This window comes from Sesamum indicum, linkage group LG10, assembly GCF_026168435.1.
Source record: "Sesamum indicum cultivar Baizhima isolate 11 linkage group LG10, ASM2616843v1, whole genome shotgun sequence".
In the NCBI taxonomy this organism is placed as follows: domain Eukaryota; kingdom Viridiplantae; phylum Streptophyta; class Magnoliopsida; order Lamiales; family Pedaliaceae; genus Sesamum; species Sesamum indicum.
The window spans coordinates 3507958-3533367 of NC_142666.1; the positions used below are offsets into that span (position 1 = coordinate 3507958).

Here is a 25410-nt window from a genome sequence, read left to right on the forward strand (position 1 = left end):
TAACGTGCAACATTACCAATTAGGTTGTCAATGAGCTAAAACTACCCATGTCCAGGCTCATACATTAGCCATTAATTGAGTACTAGACCAGACCTGAATGCACCCAAAAATTCGTAGTGAGTGTGCATATCAAAAGAGTATGGTATATGAATAAAGCGTATGAAAAATATAAAGTACGATTCAAATTGAACATTTACCCAAAATCGTAATTTTATTTATATTTAAAAAAAACACTACTAATATATTTTTAGTAATTTGTCTGAAATAAAATTATGTTAAAATAAAATTTAATTAAGTTATGAACTATACACACACTAAATGCATAAATCATATAAATTACTCTAGTCAAACTTACGAAATTTTTACCCATTATATATTTTTTGTTCCACATAATTTTCATTTCGATTGTTAGTAAATAGAACTTTCATCTTTCTAAATATACACTAATTACACCTCAAAATTAAAATTCATCAACATGTATACTAAGCACGTCAAGAAATGGACGCAACTTGCACGTTCGCAAAATACATATATACGTGCAAGTTTAATGTTTGTATATTATGCTTACGAACATTAACTCTCTAGCTAGTATTATCACATGGTTCGTACAAAGTTCTCCTTCAACGTTTTATACGTTCGTTTAATGGATATTTGTATAATAGGTGGGCTGAATTTTCTATTCCAAATTTTATATACGTTACGTGTATAAAAATTTTTTTTAAATAAAGCGGATAGTGTAATCTTTGTGCATATAATGTGTATATATTAAATGAAATAAAAGATACAGCATGCAGAATTCGAGAGAGAAAATTAAATTGCAATAACAACCTACTTTTATTACCACATAACATGATTTTAGTATGCTACTTTTGTTTATTTATGTCAGTGTAGTAATTGGCTTCTTGATCCGTAGCGAAAATTATAATTTTAGTCTTGTAATTTAGGGGGTGAGGTATTTTTATTTTTGTATAAATTGATTTTTGTAATTTAAAATTCTGTAATTTTATAATTTTGGTAATTTTACTTCTTTTTCGATTAATTTGGCAGGAAATAGCAATTTACTTGTTAGTCCTGCAAACAAATTCATACAGGACCAAAAATACTAACTCCCTGAGTTATAGGACTTAAATGTCAAAGCCCACTAAGTTACAAATTTAAAATTATAATTTAACTGAGTCATATTCATGTCATATATAATTTTCCGGCCAAATTGGCTAAAAAAGGATGAAACTTGTCAAAAGTTTTAAAATTACAGGACTAAAGCGAAAAATCAATTCGTGCAAGACTAAAAATGTCACTCTCCTCAAGTTACAGGACTAAAATTGTATTTATTCACTACCCCATTTTTAAAAATGGAAAGTTACGTGACAATCATCTGTATACCTAGTGCACATAATATCGATGTAGCATGAATTTAATCGAAGAGAAATGCACATACCATAAATGCATTAATAATCGAGTGTACCTAGTGGCACCTAGATTACATTCTTTTAACGAATAATACTTTTTGAGAAATAAGTTCGAGATTATGTGTTTGAATTCTACAAAAATACGAGTATATATCTCATTTAGCATGAATTTATAATATGAGTTTATTGATCAAAACGATATATTTATCAATTTCTTGATATTAATGTAATAAGTTATTATTATTATTATTTTCTAAGATAGTAAATTGTGCTAACACATTCCAACAATATTATCAATTAAGTCCTAATTACTCTTAGATTCATGTAATGAAGAGGTTTCATATTTTCCACTATATGTTGACTACTTTGGTGTAGCTTTAATTAAATAACTAGCAATTTGTGTAGGCACAAATTCTATAATACTATTTAAAAAAAAATAGAAAATATTTTTTTTATAAAGTATATAAAAAATAATAAATTAATATTAAATTTATAAAAATTGTGACAAAAAATATGCATGAAAATTTGAAAAATAGAAATAACATAAAAAAAAAAAGATATTGGGGGAATATTGAAAAATATAAATAACATAAAAATATGCATGAAACGTTAATTTTAAAATAATCACTAAAATGCATATTTAACGACAATAATTATGTATAAAATTGTCATTATAGAAAAACTAGTGACAATACGGTATATTCACTAGGTCGTAACTGTATATACATCTCTAATTGTCTTGAGTGATAACTTCATACGTAACTTCTTGTCACCAACAGTTTTGACAAAACAATATCCATTACCGAAATCACGAAACTCATTATTGTGGTAATATAAAAGCATTGGTCAGTAAATATATATCGTAAGAAACAATATTAAAGTTGCCACCTGAAATTGTTTCGTTGCTAATTAGGCAATACTAATCCTGCAAGTCACCACGTAATAGGACTAAAATTATAATTTTACCCGAATATTATGAAAGCTGCAGATTTTGGTAGTTGTGGTCAGTTGGTTTAGTTTACCCTCATCCCACATCGGTTTTGTAGCGAAACAGATGGGCAGTGAAGAGAATACAAAAGACATTGGCCAAGAATGAGAAACTCATACCTTTCTCGGCCTTTTGGCTAAGATCAAGTGTAGTATCTGTTCTTATCAGTTTAATATCTGATACGTGGGCCATCGGTCCACATGATATTAAATTTATTTTTCTAGGGGGAATGGCCCTCCAAGGTAGCTTGCTGCCTGGGTCTTCGAGCGTCGCCCATGCGTTGCACTACTGCGCGGGCCTGGCGCACCCCACCAATGCTAGTTTCAATGCCTTCTCTGACGGCTAGGCGGCCATTAGTATGACCGAGCTAGTACACTGGTTCAATTACACTTCTTCCTTCTCTTGATTTTATTATATTTTTTATAATTTAAAAAATATTGAACATTCTTGAAATTTGATTTATTGTCTAACAAAAAGTCTTTTTTGTTAGTATAAAATTTATTGATATTAATAAAAAAATTAAATAATAATTTATATTTATTTTAAGTAATTTATTATTGATTTATTGTAATTTAATTATTCACCTTTTTATATTTTCAACATTATAAAGATAGTCTCGTTGAAAAAAATTTGTCCGATTTACAATAAGTCAGTAATGAATTTATTAAGTAATATTTAATTTTATCTTGTTAAAATTAATAAATTTAGTAAGTTTGGACTATTTTATTAAATATAAATAAAATTCAAGGATTTGAATATAATATTTCAAACTTCAATATATATATAATTATATCAAATTTTAAGAGAGGTAATGCAATTATCTCTTAATTAAATGATAATTGAAATGTATAAATATATTTTTAGAAGTATATATTATAATTGAAACGTATACATATGTTTGTGTATGATTGAAATCTTTTAGGATCAAGCTTATATTGGGCTGCACAACCTATGCTAAAACCAAACAGGCCCACATTCATGTTATCCTAGTCCATATTTTGCCCAACAGGGTCCTTTATAATCAAATGACTTACATAACTTTCGTGTACCATGTTGTTTTTGTATATCTATCCAGTGTGCTTCGAATAAAATAGTTGTAGCATATAGTCATTGACTTCGGCCATGCAATGACTGTTGGCTGTGGTATTTGCGAGGGTGGTTAAAAGTTTTATCATGGCTCTTAATCATAATTAATAACTTTTTCTTGATGAAAAATCTATATTTTCTCACCGATTATATTTAATCGTGGTCAATAAAAATTATTCGCCATAATTTTTATTTCATATCTTTTTTACACACACACATCTCCGTTCAAAACACTGATAGCGCATCTTGATTGTTTTCGAAAATTCTTCTTCCTTTAATGTTAGTTCTAGTCCTTCAGTGCATTCGTGTCTTCACATGTTGAAAAGCCTAGGATACAAACTTGTGTTTTATTAATTGGTATCATCTTTCGTACTTTGGTGTCGCATTAATATGTGATTGACCAACGACATTTAATTTAGTTGACAAAATTGAGACCCCATAATCATTAGATTACGGCTTTGAATCCCACAAATATAGGTTTGTTGGTCTATTTAATAGTACTGCCGATAAACATCGATATTGACATTAATGATTGAAATTTATAATATAATTAGATTCGGGTTAAATCACAACCACTTTTCATGTGATTTGACATAATTATAAATACTCTCTCATTGTCTAAAAAATTACAAATACTCCTCTAAAATGAAAATAATTATGCAGCCCTTAGACGGTGAAATGGACATTACTATTTTACCCTTGTTGAAATTTTATTGTAAAATAAAAAAAGTATTTATAAAGCTATAAAAAATTTTGAGGGTGGGTAACATAAACAATTTAGAAGGAATATTAGTTCATAAAAATATTTTAAAAAATTATAAAATATACAAAATTATAATTTATAATTCAAAAGGACATTTTGGTCGGTTTATAACAAAAGTTGGATGTAAACCTAATGAAATGGGCTCGTTGTTAGAAGGACGTTAAAATTAAAAAAGTATTTGTAATTTTTCAAATAATAAGAAGGTATTTGTAATTATACCAAACCTCAATAAATATAGTTGTAATTGCTTTTTCTGGAAACATGACAGCTAAGTTTGGTTGTGTATTTCTGTGATCAAATCAATAATAAATATTGATTAATTTGGGAGATGTGTGTGTTATTTTCACCTGGTGACCCATCATTTCTTTCCAATTATATATTCTTCATCATAACTCATTTGCTACACTTATTCATTGTATCTGGATTTTTTTATTAAAGAAAATATAATAATTTAATGTCAAAGATATATGTTCTCTTTGCAAATTCAAATACATGTATTCTTTTTAGTATGAAGAAATTACAATTAATATTTTTAAAGGTTTTTTTTCCCCAAACATATTGATTCCCTCTGACCAAATTATTTTTATACTTTTTTACACATTAAGGTATATAAGGAGGTACGTTTAATATGGATAATTTGATCATAAAAAGATTTATTTAACATGCAATTAATAATGGCGACGAGGCTGTTTTGTCCGGTCCCAAGGCCCCCTTAAAAACTCGGCCTCAACCCCCCCCACCCGATCCCACCTAGCTCTGGATTGCTCGGTTGGATTCAATTTTTTTTTAAACATACTTTTTTTTAATCTAAAATGAATTATATAATATAAAGAATATATTTAACTAATATTTTATTTTTTTAATAAGTAATAATAGTTTAAATTTAAATACTTTAACATAGTTTTCAATCTAAAATTAATTGTATAAGACAAAGTATACACTCAACTAATTTTTATTTTATTAGATAATATTATTTTAAATTTAGTAATTTAACATTTTGATCTAAAATAAATTATATAATACAAAAAATACAATCAAGTAATTTTTATTATTTTAATAAATAATATCATTTTAAATGTAGGTACTTTAACATAGTTTTTGATATACAATGAATTATATAATACAAATAATACAGTCAACTACTTTTTTTTGTACGTCATATATAGAGTTTGATATATGCAAAATTATTAAAAAAATATCCTATAACATCATAATTTTATGTTAATAATGTATTGCATATGAATAAATAAATAATAAAAATACTGAAAAAATAGACAGGGGCAGGTCCGATGCAAAACCTGCAAGCCGACCTGGACAAGAGTAAAAGAACAAGAAAGAAAGCAATAAAGAATTTATAGAATTTAGTTGTAAGTTTTTGTAGGTATAAAATTTCTACTTGAATCTTTTGATTCTTCACTTTAAAACGTGATCTGGAACTTAATGCTTTTATCTCCTTCAATGTCGATTTGAGTCTTTAATAATGTTAATTAAAAGCCGTCGAATCTTCTTGAATTGTGCTAGAGAAAATCTTGGAACAATTTTTAAAATTATTTTATAGTAATGGCTTATCTAATGGTGAAGTTAATAATTTGGAACAGTTTTTAAAATTATAACTGTCGTTGTAACAACACCCCCTATCGTGGATTTTTTGGGTGTTACAAAATCTTTGTGACGGTTTTATTAACGATTATGAGAGACCGTTCCAATAGTAGTTCAATTGCAAAAGAATGCATTGGAATTTGCTTTCGGAACGACCAAATTAAATTTGATAGAATTATTATTAAAATAGCCTTTATAACACATATATGTATGGTTGTACTTGAATATAGGAGCGATAATTTAGAATACTTTTTGTAGCGGCCATGCATTATGTTGTAATAAGTGTTGCAACTGCCTTTGTTACTGCTTTTTACATTGCTTTGGTAACGGCTTTTTGGACGGTCTTTTTCAAATTGATAACTATCTTTTATACCATTTTTGTAACGGCTTCGTGATTATATGATAGTTATACTTATTTCAAAAGCTGTTACAAATGCAATGTAAATAAGAAGAAGAAGAACGACAATTTTATGTTTTTTAAAAAGATATATAAATATGGTAAAATTTATACTTTTTAAAATTTAATTACTTATCAAAACTCAAGTATGTTACAAAAGTCCAAAAAAAATTGAAGTAATTTTTTTATTTTATTTTATTATTAATTTATTCTAATTCAAAGTACATTCTTTTAAGCATACATACATATATAGATATATATGTATATATTAAAGTGAAAAATAATCGACCAACTTAATAATGAGTGAGTATATGAAACACAAAAATTACGTCAACTTTAAGTGGAAGAACACATAATTTTTTTTTTAATCATGTCGGTTCGAGTCTAAACTATCGTTTATAGGATAAATTATATTTTTGACATAATAATAACTTATTAGGTATTTATAAGTACAAATTATATATATATTTTTACAAATATTGATTAATAAGAAAATGAAAATCTCATCGAATTTAGAGCCGTTGAGTTCGGAATTGGGATAGGAATGAGTTTGAGAGCACAAAGCGGCTTTCAGACCCAACTAGAAACGGGGTGGGGCGGGATGGATTTCAGATTTACCAAAATAAAATAGAAAGATCTTGAGTCAAATAAATTTCGCCTCGAACCTTCCTCGTTGCCATTTAAGGCTACAATACTAATCAAACTACTCTATATTCTATTGATATTGATTGGTAAAAGCTCGTGTGGGCTCGATTCGTTAATTTACGAAATCAAACTTGAACTTAATTTTTTATTTAATAAATCTTCAAGCTCAACTTGAGCTCAAATTCAATTCCCACAGGAGCAATAAATGAATAAAACACACTCGAAAACTTCAAATTATTCGAACTCCACTTGCGTCCGGTTTAACTAAGTTCTTTCAAGTTTGATTTGATTATTAACTAAATTAAGTTCTTTTTTGAGCTAAACAATAGTTCAAAACAAGTTCGAAAAATAATATATTCGACTCGATTCAACTTACAACTAATGCACATATATCATCGGAAAATACACCCACCATAAAATGCAACATACCCTTAATTGACTAGGATCTCCGTGTTATTAATCGGGTCGGGTTGCACTTCCGATCTATAACTACAGTTGTTGATCGTACCGTACTTGGAAGTTTAAGATTACACCATGCAGACTCCTACAAATACAGACATTTGACTCTATAAATACCGCACATTTATTCAAGATCATGGTATATTATTATTACTTGGAGCAAAAATATTCTCGACTTTTCTTTTGATCTTACTATTACTGATTTAAATATAAAAGGATCTTTGTTGGAAATTATCGAGCAAAACTCATATGTATTGATAGACTCCAAGAAAATAAAATAAGGAGAACAAAAGAGTACAAAAATGAAAGAAATAATTAAAAAATAAGTAGAAAATAATTTAACAGGTTTCAGGTTTGACTGTCACGAACCCCACACCACATGCAGATTGGAAATTATAATATTAACAATTTAATTAAAAATATATATTTAAATAATAAAAATGATAAAGAAATATTCATATTATATTATTTTCTCTTTTTCTCTCTCATCTCTTCTCTGTGTATCTATCTATTTGCCTTTCCTCTCTCTCTCTATATTTGTGGCACTTTCTCTCTCTCCTTCTCTCTCTATGGCTGACGGTGTCATATAATTTGGGCGACAACTTCATCGTCAGACTCGGCCACCGATGATCTTCGATGCGTATTCTGATTTCATCGGTAGGTTTTTTTTTTTTCTTTTAGGTTTTTTTTATTCTGTTGATTGTCTGGATTTTAGGTTGTTTTGTTTTTATTTGTTTGGTTGTTTAATTATTTATTTTTGTTGGAGTTCGATGCTTTGTGTGGATTTATCAAGATGGTGTTATGGGGAGGAGGGGGGATGGGTGGGGGTTGCCGACGTGGATCCGTGGATCATTTTGTTGAATTTGTCTCACCAAATTGTGTGTTGTATTGTAATGGTTTTCTGTATCTAGAAATGAACATTTTCCCCTTCTTTTTCGTTTTGGGTTCAATTTCGTGGATTTCTGGTGTATTTTGTTGTTTTTACGTTTACATTTTTAAGAAATATGATATTATATTGAAATTTTTGTAGGTTGCGTTATTATTTGCTACTTCAATTGTATTTTATTTCTTTGCTCTGAGTTTAAAATGTTCGCAAGATTGATCATAATGTCTCTCTTTTTTGGAAATGATAGTTTCTCATGTTAAGCAAATTCATCGAAGTTTCTACCTGTATCTTGTGAATGGAGGGTTTTGCTTAATGTCATTAAAAGCAGGGATCTTGGTGACATAGTTAAATAGTGGAGCTAAAAAGGAATTAGATATGGTCAAAGTTTGATGTATTTAAGCAAATGAATGGAAAATTGTTATGAAGCTCTATTTAGATGCTTCCTGTGAATAGTACTGTTTGACCCCTTTGGGCCCACGCATTTGCTAGTCAGGCTTTTCGGGAAGGTTTTTGCGAGTGCATTCAGTATTTCGCTGATTCTAGTTGTTTGTGGTTCTCTTTAGCATTTCAAGGATTTTTAAGATCAAAGGATGGAATAAATGTAGAGAAGAAATGAGGTGGCCTACACTGAGACCTACATAGATCTACTATTTTAACTACTTGATTTACATAAAACAAATCAGAAGCTTTTCCTGGCTCATCTCATGTGTAAGTAATTCCCTTCAATTTCATGACTGTATCTTATAACTGTTATAAAAACCTAATCCTGTATTCATAACACTATTAAGAAATGTGTAAGCCAGCTGTGTTGTTCTCGAATGTAATTAATTGATCCAACCTGCAATGATAATGAGTTATGAATTTATAAGTTTCTGGGATGATGCTTTTATGGAAAACCATAGGATGATAGGATTCTAAGCTATATGATAAACAATGTATTTGGAACGTCAAAATTCGTGAATTGTTAACGTACACAATGATTTTTTAAATTTAGAACAGAAATTCTATTGCAAGGTTTCATAGTCATTACATATATTGCAAGAAAAGTTGCTGTATTGTCAGTCATTCACTTCGATGCACCCAATATGCCATATAATTTGAACAATTGAAAGTTCAGCATATTTAACATGATGCTCCAGCTTCCACCAGGTACTGTAAAGTTAGAATTGAAGAAATATTGCAGAACTCAAGAAGTGCTGTTGTGAGATATAGTGAGTCAATATGATTGGGAATTGTGTCAGAAAGATGAATCAAAAGTGTTTTTCTTTGCGTTCATTGTGTTTGAATATGTATTCTTTTTTAATCTATCAAAAAGGAATAAATTGGAGTAAGAGTGTCTTAGCCCTTGTGCTGGGCAATAACTTAGTTAATACTTATCATTAAGCTTCCATTTTAAACTTATCGAACCTTCCGAAAAATTAATTACACATGATTACGGACTTTCATGTGTATTTCTTTATTTCTATAGTTGCTCCACTTTGTGGATTTGGATAGATCTCGTGATATAGTGCTGGTTGAACATGTTTTTCTTCAACACACATCGAAATATGTATGCAAAAACTAGTCAAACTAGTGATGCCATTCTACCAGAGGAATATGGAAAAGCAGCCAACTTAGTGCAGTCCTTCAAAATGTTTCATTTTTCAGGCAGAGATTTTAGAGTTTTCTTTTTATTAAATTTTGAGCTATAAACAGGCCTATTTTTTCTCGATTTTAGTTTATTTGTTCATCATAATTTTGAAACTTTTTCTACTGCTTCTGTTTCATGTCGTTTGCTTAATTTCCTCTGAATTCTGTTTAGTGTTTACATGATCTATCTTTTGCACTTGATGTTTTGAAAAAATTAAAATATGTTTAAACCTGCAGTTCATTTGAACAATTAATTAATTTGGCATATACGTAAAATGATGTCTATCCATTCAGTTGCTAGATGGAATAAATGGCATGGCACCAATATGGTTTTATGAAGTCCAGTGACTGTATTAAAGAGGTTGTATTCGCTTTTTACTCTACGTATTGGATTTCTGCAATCTTGAACCTTGACCATTTTTGCCTTTTCATTCATTTACTGGAGTAAGCAATCGTATTTTATTCTCTTTACTTTTTCAACTTTTGGGTAGATTTTTGTGATCTCAAGTCATATTGCTTACGTTGAGCAATCTGTCTTGATAAGTTTAAATTATGTCACATCAAATAAGGCAGTCAAATCATTGACTTCTTCGAATGAATTCTATTGCAATCAAATTTCAATAGCTTTCATGCATCAATTTGATGCAGTGTGAAAGAGGTGCTATATTCTTGAAGTATGCTTTTGTCAATTGCAGTACAGGTGTTTTAGTTTCACATATGTAATAGATGCCTCTAATCAATTATGGATTATGTAAATTGTAATACTGTTGGTGTTATATGCACTTACTTTGTTTTGATGAGAACACAGAGAAGATTTCCTTTTTTTCTTGGTCAGAAAAGTGCCCTTGCATACTATATGTATGATTGTGTCTCCATTTGTCAAAATTCTCTGTATCTACGCTTGGTTGTGTATTGACAGTCTGTGTTTTCCTAATTACTGATGCCCTAACAGATGGCTTGCCAGCTATTCTGTATTTCTTTATGGATTCAGTCATCCTGTGTGAAATTTTTATAGTGGTCAACTCCATCCACCACTGACATTTTACACTTGCTAGAAATTATACACTTACTTTATATGAATTACTGGTAGTATTCCAATTTGAAACAGATGCCGAGCAGTTCCATTATAAATGTCGCTCTGTTCACTGAGGAAATTGTTGTTATTTTGTGCAGGTGAATGACTTTTTGAGGTTATAACATCAGCTAGTTATTTTCGCAAATGGCTTCAGTGGGTATAGCACCTAATTCTGGCTTAAGGGAGGCGGGCAGCCATGCTGTTGGGGTTGATAGGTTGCCTGAAGAAATGAATGACATGAAAATCCGGGATGACAAGGTATGCCCATGGTAGAAAGCTTGTACAAATGTCTTTCCGTAAAGTGTTTCCCTTGAAAGTATTCTTCTTGTCTTGAGTGTGGTTGGGCCAAGTCTTAAAGGGATCCATTTCTTTTTTTTTTTTTTTTTCCCTCATAGGAAATGGAAGCAACAGTTGTGGATGGTAATGGGACTGAGACAGGCCACATAATTGTGACAACTATTGGCGGTCGAAATGGCCAGCCAAAGCAGGTTTGTCCATTTCCTGTATTTCATTTTCCTCCTACTTTCTGCATTTCTTGCCATCCTTACCGTACTGACACGTCCTGGTGGCACAAACAGCCTCCCTCTATTACAAACAAGCCCCCACCTAGAAAGAAAAGGAGAAAAAGGACTTAGAAGAAAAAAAAAGAATAAGTAAACACAGAGAAGAAGTATGTGATGGCAAGTGGTTATAATTTTCTCATTTATGAAATCCCAATGATTTTTTTGTTTAGTGAGGATCTGTCTTATATTTATAAGTATATGAGGTGCTCGCTGTTCTTATTTTATGAAACAAGAGAATCTCTTATTGGGGTTTCTGCAAGAGGGCTCACGCAAATGATGATTCTCACGAGACCGGATTAAAACTTTATTTTTGTCTTGACTGTTTCTCGATTCAGGAAAATGGACAAAGGAAAAATAGAATAAGTGTTTTGCATGAAAGTGCCCAATTTTATAACTGTAATGGCACAAAATATACAAGTAGTTTATGTATGCTTATGTTCAGTATTTAGTGCCATTTGCATGCATGCCATGGGGCTGCTTTTATTTGCTTTTCACTGATGTTTGGGATTTTCACATACCAAGTCTTACTCCATTCCCCTTTATTTGGCGGATAATTTTCAGACGATTAGCTACATGGCTGAACGCATTGTTGGCCAAGGATCATTTGGAGTAGTGTTCCAGGTAATATCTTGTATTGCTTTTTCCTTGTTAAGAGCTGGATGGTACTGTATGCTGCATATTGTACTGAGTTCACTTGTCAATGTTGTTATTTCTCAACCTTTTTTGGTTGTCTAGGCAAAATGTTTAGAGACTGGTGAAACAGTTGCGATAAAGAAAGTTCTTCAGGACAAGAGGTACAAAAACCGAGAGTTACAAACCATGCGCCTTCTTGACCACCCAAATGTTGTTTCTTTGAAGCATTGCTTCTTCTCAACAACTGAGAAGGACGAACTGTATCTAAATTTGGTACTCGAGTATGTCCCTGAAACTGTTCATCGTGTGATCAAACACTATAATAAGTTGAACCAGAGAATGCCGCTGATTTATGTGAAGCTGTATACTTACCAGGTATTTTGTCAGTTTTTTATGCACTGATCACTCTCTGTGCTCCGTGGACTAGGTCATCTTGATACCTTCACATTGATGTTAAATGTATTCTGTCTCTTCTGTTGAAACTGCCTTTTGCAATTCTGTTCATTGTTGCTTATCACTCATTTATTATGAAGTTGTTCAAATTTCCATCTGATAGGATCTTATACTTATTCTTCATTGAGATAATTGAATTCTTGTGATGTTAAAACTCTCATTCCTTACAAGAAAATGTTGATAAGTGGATAAATGAAATATTACCTGGAGTATATCAGATATGTTCAATATTCATCAAACTAGAGTTTGCTGATGTTAATATTGGTGGAATCTGAATTCCCTCTGCTGCCTGAACCCCCTAGAGTGTTTAAATTAAAATATCTGAACTCTGTCTAGGAGGCTGGTATTTTGCGAATGATATAATTATGTTGCTGTTTCGCAGATTTTCAGAGCGTTGGCTTATATCCATGGTGGTATTCGTGTATGTCACAGGGACATAAAGCCTCAGAATTTGTTGGTATGTGCTTGTTAGTTCATTGCTTACTGAATTTCTATTTTTTCTTTTTTGTTATATTATCTTTCTTTCCAGATCTTGTGTACCCTTGGAGTTTGATAAGAGATGTACATTTTCTAGTGGTATAGGACCAATTCAGATGCTTTACGCCAGTTAGAAAGCAAATACCACTTGTGTACCATCTTTTATTTTAATGGTGTTCAAACTCTGTGTGGTGGTATTCTGTTTTGTGATTGAGTGTTGCCATCTCCGGTACTTTGCTTGGGATTGTTATGATATCTTTCCTTTAGTAGAAGTTTGGTGGATTAGCATGTGTTGTCGGGAAGCTGGGAGACGAATTATCGTACTCAATTTGAATCTTTCGCAATATGAAAAAGAATATTGGAAAACTTAATCATTTAGATGCATATCTCAGATGTTTACTTCCATATCATGATTCATTCCCTCTGGAAGGTTCAGAAAACTTCATGTAAACCTTTTAGGCCACCAGAATAGAAGGCAATGTTAATTAACAGCTGAGGCTATCAGCAAGATACAATTGTGCCTGCTGATACCAATATAACATACTGGCTTGCCTTGACTTGGAAGTATTGCTTGGAATCAGTTACAATTTGCTTTGATTAAAAAAATAGACGCTTCAGTTTATGTTGATGGGAATTTGAATTTGCCAGTAATTGGCCTTATTTCTCTCTTCTCTCTCAAGTAATAAAGTTATCACATTATGCAGGTGAATCCACACACTCACCAGGTTAAATTGTGTGATTTTGGAAGTGCCAAAGTCTTGGTATGTAAAAATCTTATTCAGAAAGAGGAGTTTTATGTAAGTCTGGGGATGTTGACAATCACTTTTGGCAGGTCAAAGGGGAGCCCAATATCTCTTATATCTGCTCTAGGTATTATAGAGCACCTGAACTTATTTTTGGAGCAACAGAATATACTACTGCTATCGACATTTGGTCTGCTGGGTGTGTGCTTGCCGAGCTACTTCTTGGACAGGTAGTCTTTCTGTTTTTGTGCATCTTCACCCCCTGTATATCTTTTGTGCTGTCTTCCCGTTTATGACCAAACAGATCCTTTCACTAACTGGAGTACTTTCTTTGCTTACCCTCCTTAATGTGCATCATTGTTGGTGTTTTGCTTTTTCAGCCTCTATTTCCTGGTGAGAGTGGAGTTGACCAGCTTGTTGAGATCATCAAGGTTCTCTCTCATACACGTCAACACATCATATGCACTCTTTTGGTTTATTTTTTCTACTTAGGGTTATCTGATCTTCTCCTTTCTTGGAGCAGAGGGGTTTGTGGTGATTTGCAGTTCAAACTGCCTTTTAATCTTTTTCTTTAAATGTTGGGATATTAAGTAATGAACAAAGGGGCGAATAAGATATTCAGAGTTTTCTGGGGGAACATGTGGACAGTTGAATCAATTTTAGTTGTTGGGGTTTTATGCATGGTGTTTCTTTTCTCGGCTGACTCCTGATACTATTTTCAGGTTTTGGGTACCCCAACAAGGGAGGAAATAAAATGCATGAATCCTAATTATACGGAGTTCAAGTTCCCACAAATTAAGGCCCATCCATGGCATAAGGTATTAATATATTTATGATGTTTTCTGTTCATTATTTGCTCCTGTTCACTAAATTGTTTATTTCTTGAATCCGCACCAGATATTCCATAAGCGCATGCCTCCTGAAGCTGTTGATCTTGTTTCAAGACTGCTGCAGTACTCTCCTAATCTACGTTGCTCAGCTGTGAGTATCAAATACTTGTATATGTAACTGTCTTTTTGAGTATTTTTCTATGAGTTGTGGGGAGAGAAAAGGCCCTTTTTCCTCTTTTAATATTTGCTATTCCTACTTTGTTCTGCATTCGTCTTCTTTTGGTTGCTTGGGTTTGATTTTATTGGATACTCCAGTCCCTTGACTACGTTTCTAGCCATATTACATCAATACTGAGGAGACTGTTAATTCTGTCCTCTGTGGATGTGTCTTGAAAGTGATTGTTTGCCACGATTAGGTTTTCCAGTTGTCATTCTCCTGTGATGCTGATTTTAATTGTAATGTTGTTCTTTCCTGTTAGCCCTTAACAAGTTATTCACTGTTTTTGTGTGAAAAATTGACACATGCATTTACTTGCACTGTAGTTGGACGCTTTGGTGCATCCCTTCTTCGATGAGCTGCGTGATCCAAATACTCGTCTGCCAAATGGTCGCTTCCTTCCTCCACTATTCAACTTCAAGCCACACGGTACAAGTTTCTATAACAGAGCTTTTTCGCCCTGGTTTTTGTCATTAGCATTGGAAATTGTTTCATATCATCGCGTTCTTGTTCTCAGAGTTAAAAGGTGTCCCAGCAGAGACCTTGGTGAAGTTGATCCCTGAGCATGCTAGGAAGCAGTGCCCAGTACTCGGGTTATGATTCCTCCAAGTACTAAACAAACGATCTGCTATGATTCATCATGCCCGTCTGTTCACCCTCGTTCATCTTACATGGTGTATGCTTTGTATTAGTATTGTCTTGTAAAAGCAGTTCTAGGGATGTACCATTAACTAATCGCCTAAACCTCAACGTGAACTATGGTTTGAACTGTTCTCTTTCTGTCCTATAGAGTGTAACCTCATGGTGATAATGGTGACTGTTTATCTGAACGAACTTCTTGTTGGGATTTATACTCCGTCTTATAAAGGCTGTGTATTTCTGTTTTCTTGGATATGGATTTCGTACTTGCTAATGGTCCTTGTGTTACTTTGAGTCTACAAGTGATCGGTGACCGTGCTCTCGTCTTGATCGTCTCTCCGTCGCTTGCTGATATCTTGGTGATATTGAGACGGCCGGATGGTGGTGTAGTTCAGTAGTTCTTTCTCCATGACTCAAAAGAGTCGTATGGACATATCTGCATCTATTATGAATCATTCTACCGCATAATGTTTTCATTTCTTCCAATTCTTAAATACTCTAAACTTTCCCTTTTCAATTTTTCAGAAAAACATTAGCATGACATCTTTTATGAAACAAATAAATCATCAAAATACTTTTATGTAGTACTTGCATCATATGATGTTGCTTAGAGTGAGTTTGACTCAACTTATTTAAAAGTTCATAAATTTTATAAGATATTTTAAAGTTTAGTAAGATATATAAATCTTATTTTAAAAATAAGTTTTTAAAATATCTGAATAAAAAAATTTATACAATTTCTAAAATACGGGTACTAGTAAATTTGTAATTATTTGAGGGAATTTGTTAAAATTTAGAAAAAAAATTAAAGATTTCTTATTATTCTCAAAAGAGTGTAAGCTTCTGACGTCTTATTTTTATTTCTAGAGTTTGTAACTCCATTTCTTAAAAATATTATCATACGCTTTATGGTATTTTATAAACTCTCATAACTCGTCCTTCTATTTTACCTCTTTTTCTCTTAAAGCGAATTGTTTTTCTAATTTATATTTTTTAGTATAGTAATTTATATTTTGTGTCAATTATTTGGTTTTTGGACGATAGCATAAATAGATGATGGGGGAGGGGGGTGGCATTCTTAATTTAATTATTATCCTTTCTTTTAATCAACTAATACATCATTTTATATCTGGAATTTAATTATGTTCTATAATTCAAAGTAATGTGGAATACTAATTTTTAAAAGTATTTTGATAATTTAAATCAACCAACATATTATTATTACTATTATTATTATTATTATTATTATTATTATTATTATTATTATTATTGTAACATTTAGTATGATTTAAAATAAGCCAAAAAAAAAAAACATATTACGAATAGAAGTAGCTAAATATATCAGCATACTTCTGTTCACTTTAATTTGTATGCGTAGTTCTCCATTTAGAACTGAAAAAAAGTTTTTATCCTGTATTCGTTATTACCCTTTTCTTATTTTTTTTGTCCGAGTGAATTTTCTATTTCAAATATTATTATTTCTTTTATTTTTTTTATTAATACGTCGATTCAACCAATACATTAATATAATTAAAAATAATAACAAATTATATCGATTCAATTGATACATCAATATGTAATAAACTACAATAATTCACATAAAGTAAAACATATACTCACACATTTGGTAGCATTCAAACTCATAACCTTGAATTTTATTCGTGAGACCTTAGCCAGCCTTAACAAGGCTAACACATTATTGGTGTATAAAGTCTTTCCTTAAATATAAGGATAAATTGTATTGGCACCCCTGGAAATTAGATCAAATTACTCAAACACCCCCTATATTTTATAAAATTACAGCTACGCTTCCTGAAGGGTGTTAGTGTAATATCTTTTTAGGGAGTGTTTGTGTATGTTTTTCATTTCAATAAGTGGTGTAATTGTAATTACAACTATAATTTTAGAAAGTGCAGCTATAATTTTACAAAAAATAGAGTGTATATTTTGATCTAATTTAGAGAGTGCTGATATAATATACTCATAATAATTAATGTCATTATATATATAATATACATATATTAAAAAAATAGAAAATACAGTAAAATTTGAAAAAAAAAAAAAAATCAACTTCCCCCCACACCCAACCCCACTCTCTGTTGTCCAATAAAGTGTCTTAGTTTATGGGGTTCATTATTTCATCAACAAAAATGTCATCCACTTCCAATATTAAATAATGGAAGGAACTATCTACTTTTAGTCTTTAAGTAAGTATATAACTTTTTTAATATAATTTTACACAAACTATTTGAAATTTTGTAAAGTGTTTGATAAGCTTTTAGAGTAGAATCTTCCCAAATTTAAAAATAAAATTTAAGTTTTTACTCTTTTTTTTTTAAAAAAAAAGAATTTTCTAATTTATTTTTAATATTTTAACAAGTTCCTTTGGATTCATATTAAGTATAAAATCGCCGTTAGCCGTATGTTATAACACCGGAAGAAATATGATTTCTCTGTTTAAGTTAATTACTATGGTCACAAGAAAAAAAAAATACCACAACGGCCATTAATGGTTGTTTCTGTAAGTGAGATCAAAATAACGAATATAAATATTTTGGCATAACTAATATTGACTAATCATAATAAAAATTTAAATCTTCATATTGGTTTTTGTTTGAACGTAATTAATAGTATTTATTTACTATAGTTTTTGACTCGTGGTCATTTATAGTGCAACAAAAAATAATTTTTTCTAGTGTAAACTTTATACTTTTATTTTACTAAAAAAAAATACTTTTAAAATGCGAGTTTAATGTCAAATTAGATCCAAAAACGTTTTATTATTTAAATAAATTGAAGCAAACGCTTATGATCATAGAAGTAGCCTATCGTCATCAATTGGAATCCTAAAAAGGGCCAAGAATAGCACTATCAGCCGCTTCTGCTTTTTTGGAGCACTTGTGAATGCTTTTGATTGGTCAAACCCTACTCCAATTGCATTTATCTCATTTTATGTGAATTTGATATTAATTATTGGATAAAATATATTCATTATTTTTTTTTACAATCATCCAAATCGCAAAATTGAGTTTTAAATTATGAAATGTACCAGAAAGACCTTTCATGTTAACGGTCAAATTTACAAAAAACTAAATGACGTTCATTTTATAGACCATTACGTTTATGCCCATTAATTACACATCAACAACAACAACAGAAAAAGGAGTCAGCATAACATGTTATTGCTGTAAATTTACGAGAATACCTAGAAATACGAAAACCTTAACAAAATGTGTTGAGAAAGAAGAAATACGTTCTTTCCGGTAATTGTTGCACCCCAATGCCTGAATTATGTAGAAATAACACCGCAAGGAATTATAATTACTATATAATTAGTTTAAAATTGACCAAACTCGATCTAAATTAGAATTCGTGGTCAACCAATTACCACACCCTTTTGTTTCTTGATCCAGAATGCACCTTTGGAGGCTCCAAACTCTCTTACCAGAAAAGCCATTCTCCAAATGGAATTGGTCGGTCTCGATAGGTACTATAATAATGTAGTAACTCTGGAGAGTGCAAACCGCCCCCCAAAAACAAAAGGCAGCCACCCCCACCCACTCACGAATTCCTTGTATAAAATTATGTCCATTCTCAGCCAACCATAACACCTCCAATCAAGTAACTAAGAACTCGATCACCAACTTGTATTACACATTCTTGTCTAAGTGGTCACACTGCACTTGTTCATTCATACACTTCTCCCACAACGTGGGCGCCCTTCACTCTACACCACCTACTAATACCGACAACCTCTTGATCATTCTTAGACACTGCCTAGGTTTGCATGCGAGAAGTGGCCAACTTGTTCCATCAGTTTTCTTGATTCTTCATCATCAGTAAAGTCCTATATAAACCTCATCACTACAAGGAGGTTAATTAGAGTAAACTAAAACTAGCTAGGTTCATCATGGATTCTTCCTACCGATGTCGTTTTGTCGTGCTTTTCGCTGTCCATCTATGCTTTCTTGCTCTTTCAGCTCAATGCAGGCCTTTTGAGTACTCAAAACTATCGAGATACCTTGTAGTTTCTCAAATTTCAGCGTCGCCCTCTCCTGCACCGGAGGCTGCTGCTGCTTCTCACCCGCCTTCGCCTCAAGTTTCCGTTTTCAGTGTGGTGTCATATGGTGCTGTGGGAGACGGCGTTGCTGACGACACACCAGCGTTTAAAGCGGCCTGGGATGCTGCCTGCCAGGCCGATGATCCTGCCGTGTTGCTTGTTCCTAGGCACTATACTTTCATGATTCAGTCTACTATTTTCACCGGCCCGTGTACTAGCAGACTAGCTTTTCAGGTAGTGTTTATGTTCTGGCCAGACCTAAGTCAATTATACTTGACATGTGATTAGTGCATAGTTTAAGATTGGTTCGGTACGACCAAAATTGATTTGGATAGAATTTTCTAATTGTATTAACAATGTTTTTTTATTGTTCTAAAGATAGAAGGAAGTATAGTGCCGCCCGATGGACCGGATTCGTGGCCGAAAAACTACAGCAAGAGACAGTGGCTGGTATTCTATAGGATCAATGGAATGTCAATGCAAGGAGGTGGAGTAATAGATGGAAGAGGAGAAAAGTGGTGGGATCTTCCTTGCAAACCTCACAGGGTAACTTCTTACAGTTCCTGTTTTGATCAAAATTTATATAACTTTTTGTTGTAGTAGCTTCAGACAACTTATACTATGTATGCTTAATGAAACAGGGCATAAATGGAACAACCCCACCTGGTCCTTGTGACAGCCCAGTTGTAAGAAGCCTAGACACAAGCACTTTACATTAAAACATTCCAAAAACTTATGACAAAAAACAAAAGTTGACTGTTTTTCCCTTCATTTTCAGGCAATAAGGTTCTTTTGGAGCTCCAATGTGACAGTCCAAGGGCTTAAAATCAAGAACAGCCCACAATTCCATTTCCGGTTCGACAGCTGCCACGACGTCCACATCGACTCGTTGTACATAAAATCGCCTGCTGGAAGTCCGAACACGGATGGAATTCACGTAGAAAACAGCAACGACGTGAGGATATATAACTCAGTCATTTCTAATGGTAATAGCTAAGTTAAGAATGATGTTTTGAAGTTGTTTTCATGGTTTATTATGTAGTAATGTTTGATGTAATTGAGGTTTGATGTAGGGGATGACTGTGTGTCCATTGGAGCTGGTACTTATAATGTGGATATAAGGAACATAACTTGTGGTCCTAGTCATGGAATAAGGTATATTTCTTTGGACAACCTTTTCATGAATCTCCTCCTCTTTATGATCATCTCAACTTATGTTTATGTCCAAAAAGTTGCAGTTTATGACCTTATTTGAAACAACAACCACCATTATTAGAGAGTAAAGGCATTGAGGTACAAAAGTTTGCCCTCTCCTACCAAACAAACCAATATAGTATTTAGTACTCAACCCCCCACCAAAGAAAGCAAAGAAGTTGGCCCATTGCTTAGAAGGGTTCTTTTTTCAATAGTTTACATTAATTACATATTGGTGTTGCATTTTATATTTCATTTTAATAGGTTATTTTGCGTTTTCCTCTACTAATTTTTTAGAGTTATATTTTGGACCTATATCCTTTTAAATTTTGTAATTTTATTTTTTGCCTGAGTTCACCTTTCTCGACAATAGGATGAACTCCATCAAGAAAATGATCGAAATCGCGAAAATTAAAAATATGTAGGATCAAAATGCTAGCATAAAAAGTTAGAGGATGAAAAAGTCAAATGACCTAAGTTACGGGACCAAAAATATATTTCATTCTAAAAAGATCAAATATAACAAATGTGACCTTTAGATCACTAGTCTAACGTATCACGCTTATAATCCAACGGCTCAAATATCCATATCTAAGAATAATGCAGGTGTTTTATTTAACATAAGCTACTATTATTTCTATGCAGCATTGGGAGCCTAGGTATCAAGAACTCGAGGGCATGCGTTTCAAACATAACGGTGACGGACTCCGTCATCAAGCATTCAGACAACGGTGTGAGGATCAAGACATGGCAGGGTGGGTTCGGGTCCGTGTCAAAAGTCACCTTCAAGAATATCATCGTGGACACGGTACGGAATCCTATCATCATTGACCAGTACTACTGCAGCAACAAGGCCTGCCCGAACCAAACCTCAGCGGTATACGTGACCGACATCTCCTACACAAACATCAAAGGCACATATGATGTAAGAAGCCCGGCAATGCATTTGGCCTGCAGTGACACAGTGCCTTGCACTAATCTCACCCTCTATGATGTGGAGCTGTTTCCTGCCCAAGGCCAGAAAATCTTGGACCCCTTCTGCTGGAATGCCTATGGGGACATCAAGACACTCACTGTTCCACCTGTGTTCTGCCTGATGGAGGGCTTCCCCCTGTCGTTGCCCGACAACGATGTCGATAAATGTTGAAAACGTTCGGACAATGATGATCCATCGTCTGTCCAAATCGAGCACACTTGATCAGAATATGTAGCTATAGTTGTATTAATTAGTACTACCAAGTGATGGAACATGTAGTTGTAACTGAGCAATATTGGTTAAGGAACAATGTTGCTTCACTATTAAAATGGAAGTTGTGTTTGTCTTAGGGAGAATTTGTTGTTGGGTTGATAACATGTAGTTGTAACTGAGCAATAGGCCAGGTTCGGTGACTAGATTGAACCAATAAAAAAATAGCTGATAGGTCTTGGACCCGCTTGGGACCTGGCCAATCCCAAAAATCAATTCTTAGGACCAGCCTGGCCCAGAAATTTGGTCTTGAACTGGGCTTGAGTTTAAAAATAGATCTAATTGGAGCCCATTTAAAAATTCAGGACCGCCCCAAGACTGCTATAAATAGTAGTGGGCCGGGCTTTTTTAGGCTGGTCATTATCAATCCTGGGCCAACTAACCCACTGTGTACTTCGAATCACAGGCAACAAACGTCTCATAGTCGTGGTTACTAACTATTTACTACGACTATTTATTTTTTAGCAATGACAATTAGTATTGATTAAAGGGTTGGAATTTTTGTTCCATCATTGCATCTACATATGCCAAATATACAAAATTTACACCATTTATTTTATTAAGGAAAGATTTTGACTTTTATGAACTATAAAGTTATAGACCACAGAGCTCGAGTAAATACACTCACTACAAGAACAAATAAAATTAAAGGATCATTACACTATCTTCCGTGGAGGTTTGGTTGTAATTACACATATAGACTACTTATGATTTGAAAAATTATATTTAATATTTTTTACGTTTATTTCTATCTAATAAATAGATTCTTTGTTGGTCAAAATGCACTATTTATTGATATTAGTAAAAAAAAATAAATAAAAATTCATATTCATACCGATTGAATTATTACTAATTTATTTTAGGTTAAATAACTTTTTTTTTACCAAACTATCCTTAAGGGTGAAGATATACGTATATTCTCACATGCATTAACGTGTGAAAATGTATAACGGTAGTTTAGCAAATTTTGGTCATTTTTTTGCTTAATGTGAGAAATTTTTAAAATTACAGATAAAATTGACAAAGTAAATTCGTATAAGACTAAATCTGTCACCTATGTACTTACAGTATTAAAATTATATTTTTTTCCGCCAATTCAACATCAAATTATAGCCAAATGAAAGTACATATGACGATTAAGAAATGGGGAGGTAACTGGTTACTCATCGTCTCTGTAATTTATATCCCGGATTCATTTCTGAAAAATCTCAATACAAATCCACTATTTTCTAGAATAGAAACTTTATTGAAAAACACTATAAGTATTTTGACTAATAATCCACAATCAATAATTCAAGTACAAAAATCTTGGCATCTTTAACTCTCATTTACCCTAATATATAATAATTATTAATGTCATAAAAGTAAAAATTCAAAGAAAAGAATATGAAATAAACTAGGGTAAATTACAACGCCACTCTCAAAATTTACCATAATTATAAATACCACGTATCGTTATTCCAAAAACTACAAATACTCCATAAAATTAACAGCCATCTAACAAATACCTCCTACAATAGACTGTCATGAATGAATATTTCGTAGACGGTCATTAATTTCAAAAGAGTATTTATAATTTTTTGAATTTATAATTATAATAAATTTTAGAAAAGTCGTCATAATTTACGCAATACACTAAACTTGAAAAAGACACTAAATTAAAATGTGAGAGGGTTATGAGTTAGTGGGAAAGAAGACAAGGATGTGTGGTGTGGTGGAAGGCGGCTGAAAAAGCATAGATAGGCTTAGCCTAATATACTTGTAAGAATTGTTGGGATGAATGATTGGAAGGAGGCGTGGGTCTGTGCAGGCCAAGGCCGGCGCACGGCTCCTCTCACTCTCCTCTCACTTTCTTTACCACTTCATTTTGTTCCTATACATCACAGTTTATGTTGACTTAATAAATATTTCTTTGTCTATTAAATTAAAAAATAATTTACAATGAGTTTCTTTTTTTATATATTTTGATATATTTATAAATATCTCTTACTATTTGAAAAAATTATCAATATTCTATAATTTTAACGAATGTCTAACAGTTACTCCGGTCCGTTTGTGTCCATGAGGTTTTCATCAATTTTTTTTGTGAACTGACCAAAATGCCCTTATTGACTATGGATTTATAATTTTTACTTATTTTTAAATATTTTTTAAAAAAATTATGGAGTAAGTGGGTATTTCTTTTTACAAATTTTTAAATTTTTTCATCTCTTTTGATTTTTTTTATAAATTTTATAAAAAAAAAGAACAAAATTACAGCAACGGCAAAATTGACAATTACAAACCTTTATCAAAGGATTACATAATTTTATCAAATATCGAGAGGAAATTTGTAATTGTTCAAATGAGGAAATATTTGTGATTATATCATTTTATAGGAGCTCGTTGTAATTTATCCTAAATTAAAATTTGAAAACTCTAGTAAAAGAAAGATTTTATTTTATTGGAATTAATGTTTTATTTTATCAAAATTTTGGTTGTGTTGGAAAAACTTTTTTTCCCCCTTTTTGTCAACTGTACATATGATAAAAAATTGCGAGCAAGCCACCTGAGATAGGTTTATTAAGCAAAATGACCCCTTGTGAAAAAATAATACAATAAAACTTATATAAATTAATAATATCGGGATCATGAAATTTTATTAATTTAAAGAGATATTAATTAATTAATAAATTAATAATTTATTAATTTAAAGAGATTTTTATCGATTCAATGAACCTACATTGTTCTTCATAAATAAAATGCCTTTGCAACCAATTACGCGGAAGGAAGCACTCATGGCAGCAACAACTCTTCGCAATTTTTTGTTGCAGTATGAGAACGCAATATTGGAACTTTTGGATACAGTATGGAAAGTTAGAGATGAAATACGGTTATCTTTAAATTTCAAGAAGAAGCAAACATCAATAAAATCATATTTTAATAAATTGTCCTTAGTTATATTTGTAATTTCATGTAATTATTAATTTATAATAGTGAAGGGACAATAAATTCATATAAGGGTCTTCCAGAAAATTATTATTTTATTAAATTAGACCTTAGGCCCAAGTAAAAAAATTATTATTAATTTTAAAAAAATTATTAATTTATCGAGTATTAATTTATAGATATTCTACTGTATTCATATAACCCCCTCAAGTTTTTAATAATTGTTGAAAAAGAAACTTATGTCTTTTAGTACTTGTTTAATATATTAATCCAAAATCTTAATTATGTAAAAATACATTTTATTCATTTCCTTTCTCATTTTTTGAAGAATGGATAATTATATCATAAATTTTCAATTGATAATAATGATTCTACGTAAATTATCAAAATTATATATGTATAATTATGATAAATTGCATAAAACCCACTTGTATTTTAATAATTTAGCTTAAAACTCTCTGCGTTAAAAAAATTGACAAAAAAAGCCCTAT

The 25410-nt window shown here is 31.8% G+C and overlaps 2 protein-coding genes and 1 non-coding gene across 3 annotated transcripts; all 3 read left to right on the forward strand.

The window, feature by feature from the left end:
* Nucleotides 1–2512: 2512 nt before the first annotated feature.
* LOC148785191 (U2 spliceosomal RNA) lies at nt 2513–2709 on the forward strand. The gene has a single exon (XR_016062274.1). It is a non-coding gene; the product is annotated as a U2 spliceosomal RNA (small nuclear RNA).
* A 5126-nt stretch (nt 2710–7835) lies between these two features.
* On the forward strand, nt 7836–15744 carry LOC105172456 (shaggy-related protein kinase alpha). The gene is made up of 13 exons (XM_011093890.3): nt 7836–8003; nt 11035–11194; nt 11332–11424; nt 12061–12120; nt 12235–12507; nt 12968–13042; nt 13767–13823; nt 13895–14035; nt 14186–14236; nt 14528–14623; nt 14703–14786; nt 15179–15281; nt 15370–15744. The coding sequence occupies exons 2-13, from the start codon at nt 11081–11083 to the stop codon at nt 15450–15452; spliced, it is 1230 nt and encodes a 409-aa protein (XP_011092192.1). The 5' UTR covers nt 7836–8003; nt 11035–11080; the 3' UTR covers nt 15453–15744.
* A 3347-nt stretch (nt 15745–19091) lies between these two features.
* On the forward strand, nt 19092–22440 carry LOC105172803 (polygalacturonase At1g48100). Its single transcript, XM_020697201.2, has 6 exons — nt 19092–19785; nt 19930–20097; nt 20193–20237; nt 20330–20537; nt 20625–20706; nt 21391–22440. Exons 1-6 carry the CDS (start codon nt 19402–19404, stop codon nt 21890–21892), a joined length of 1389 nt encoding a protein of 462 aa, XP_020552860.1. The 5' UTR covers nt 19092–19401; the 3' UTR covers nt 21893–22440.
* Nucleotides 22441–25410: the final 2970 nt, after the last annotated feature.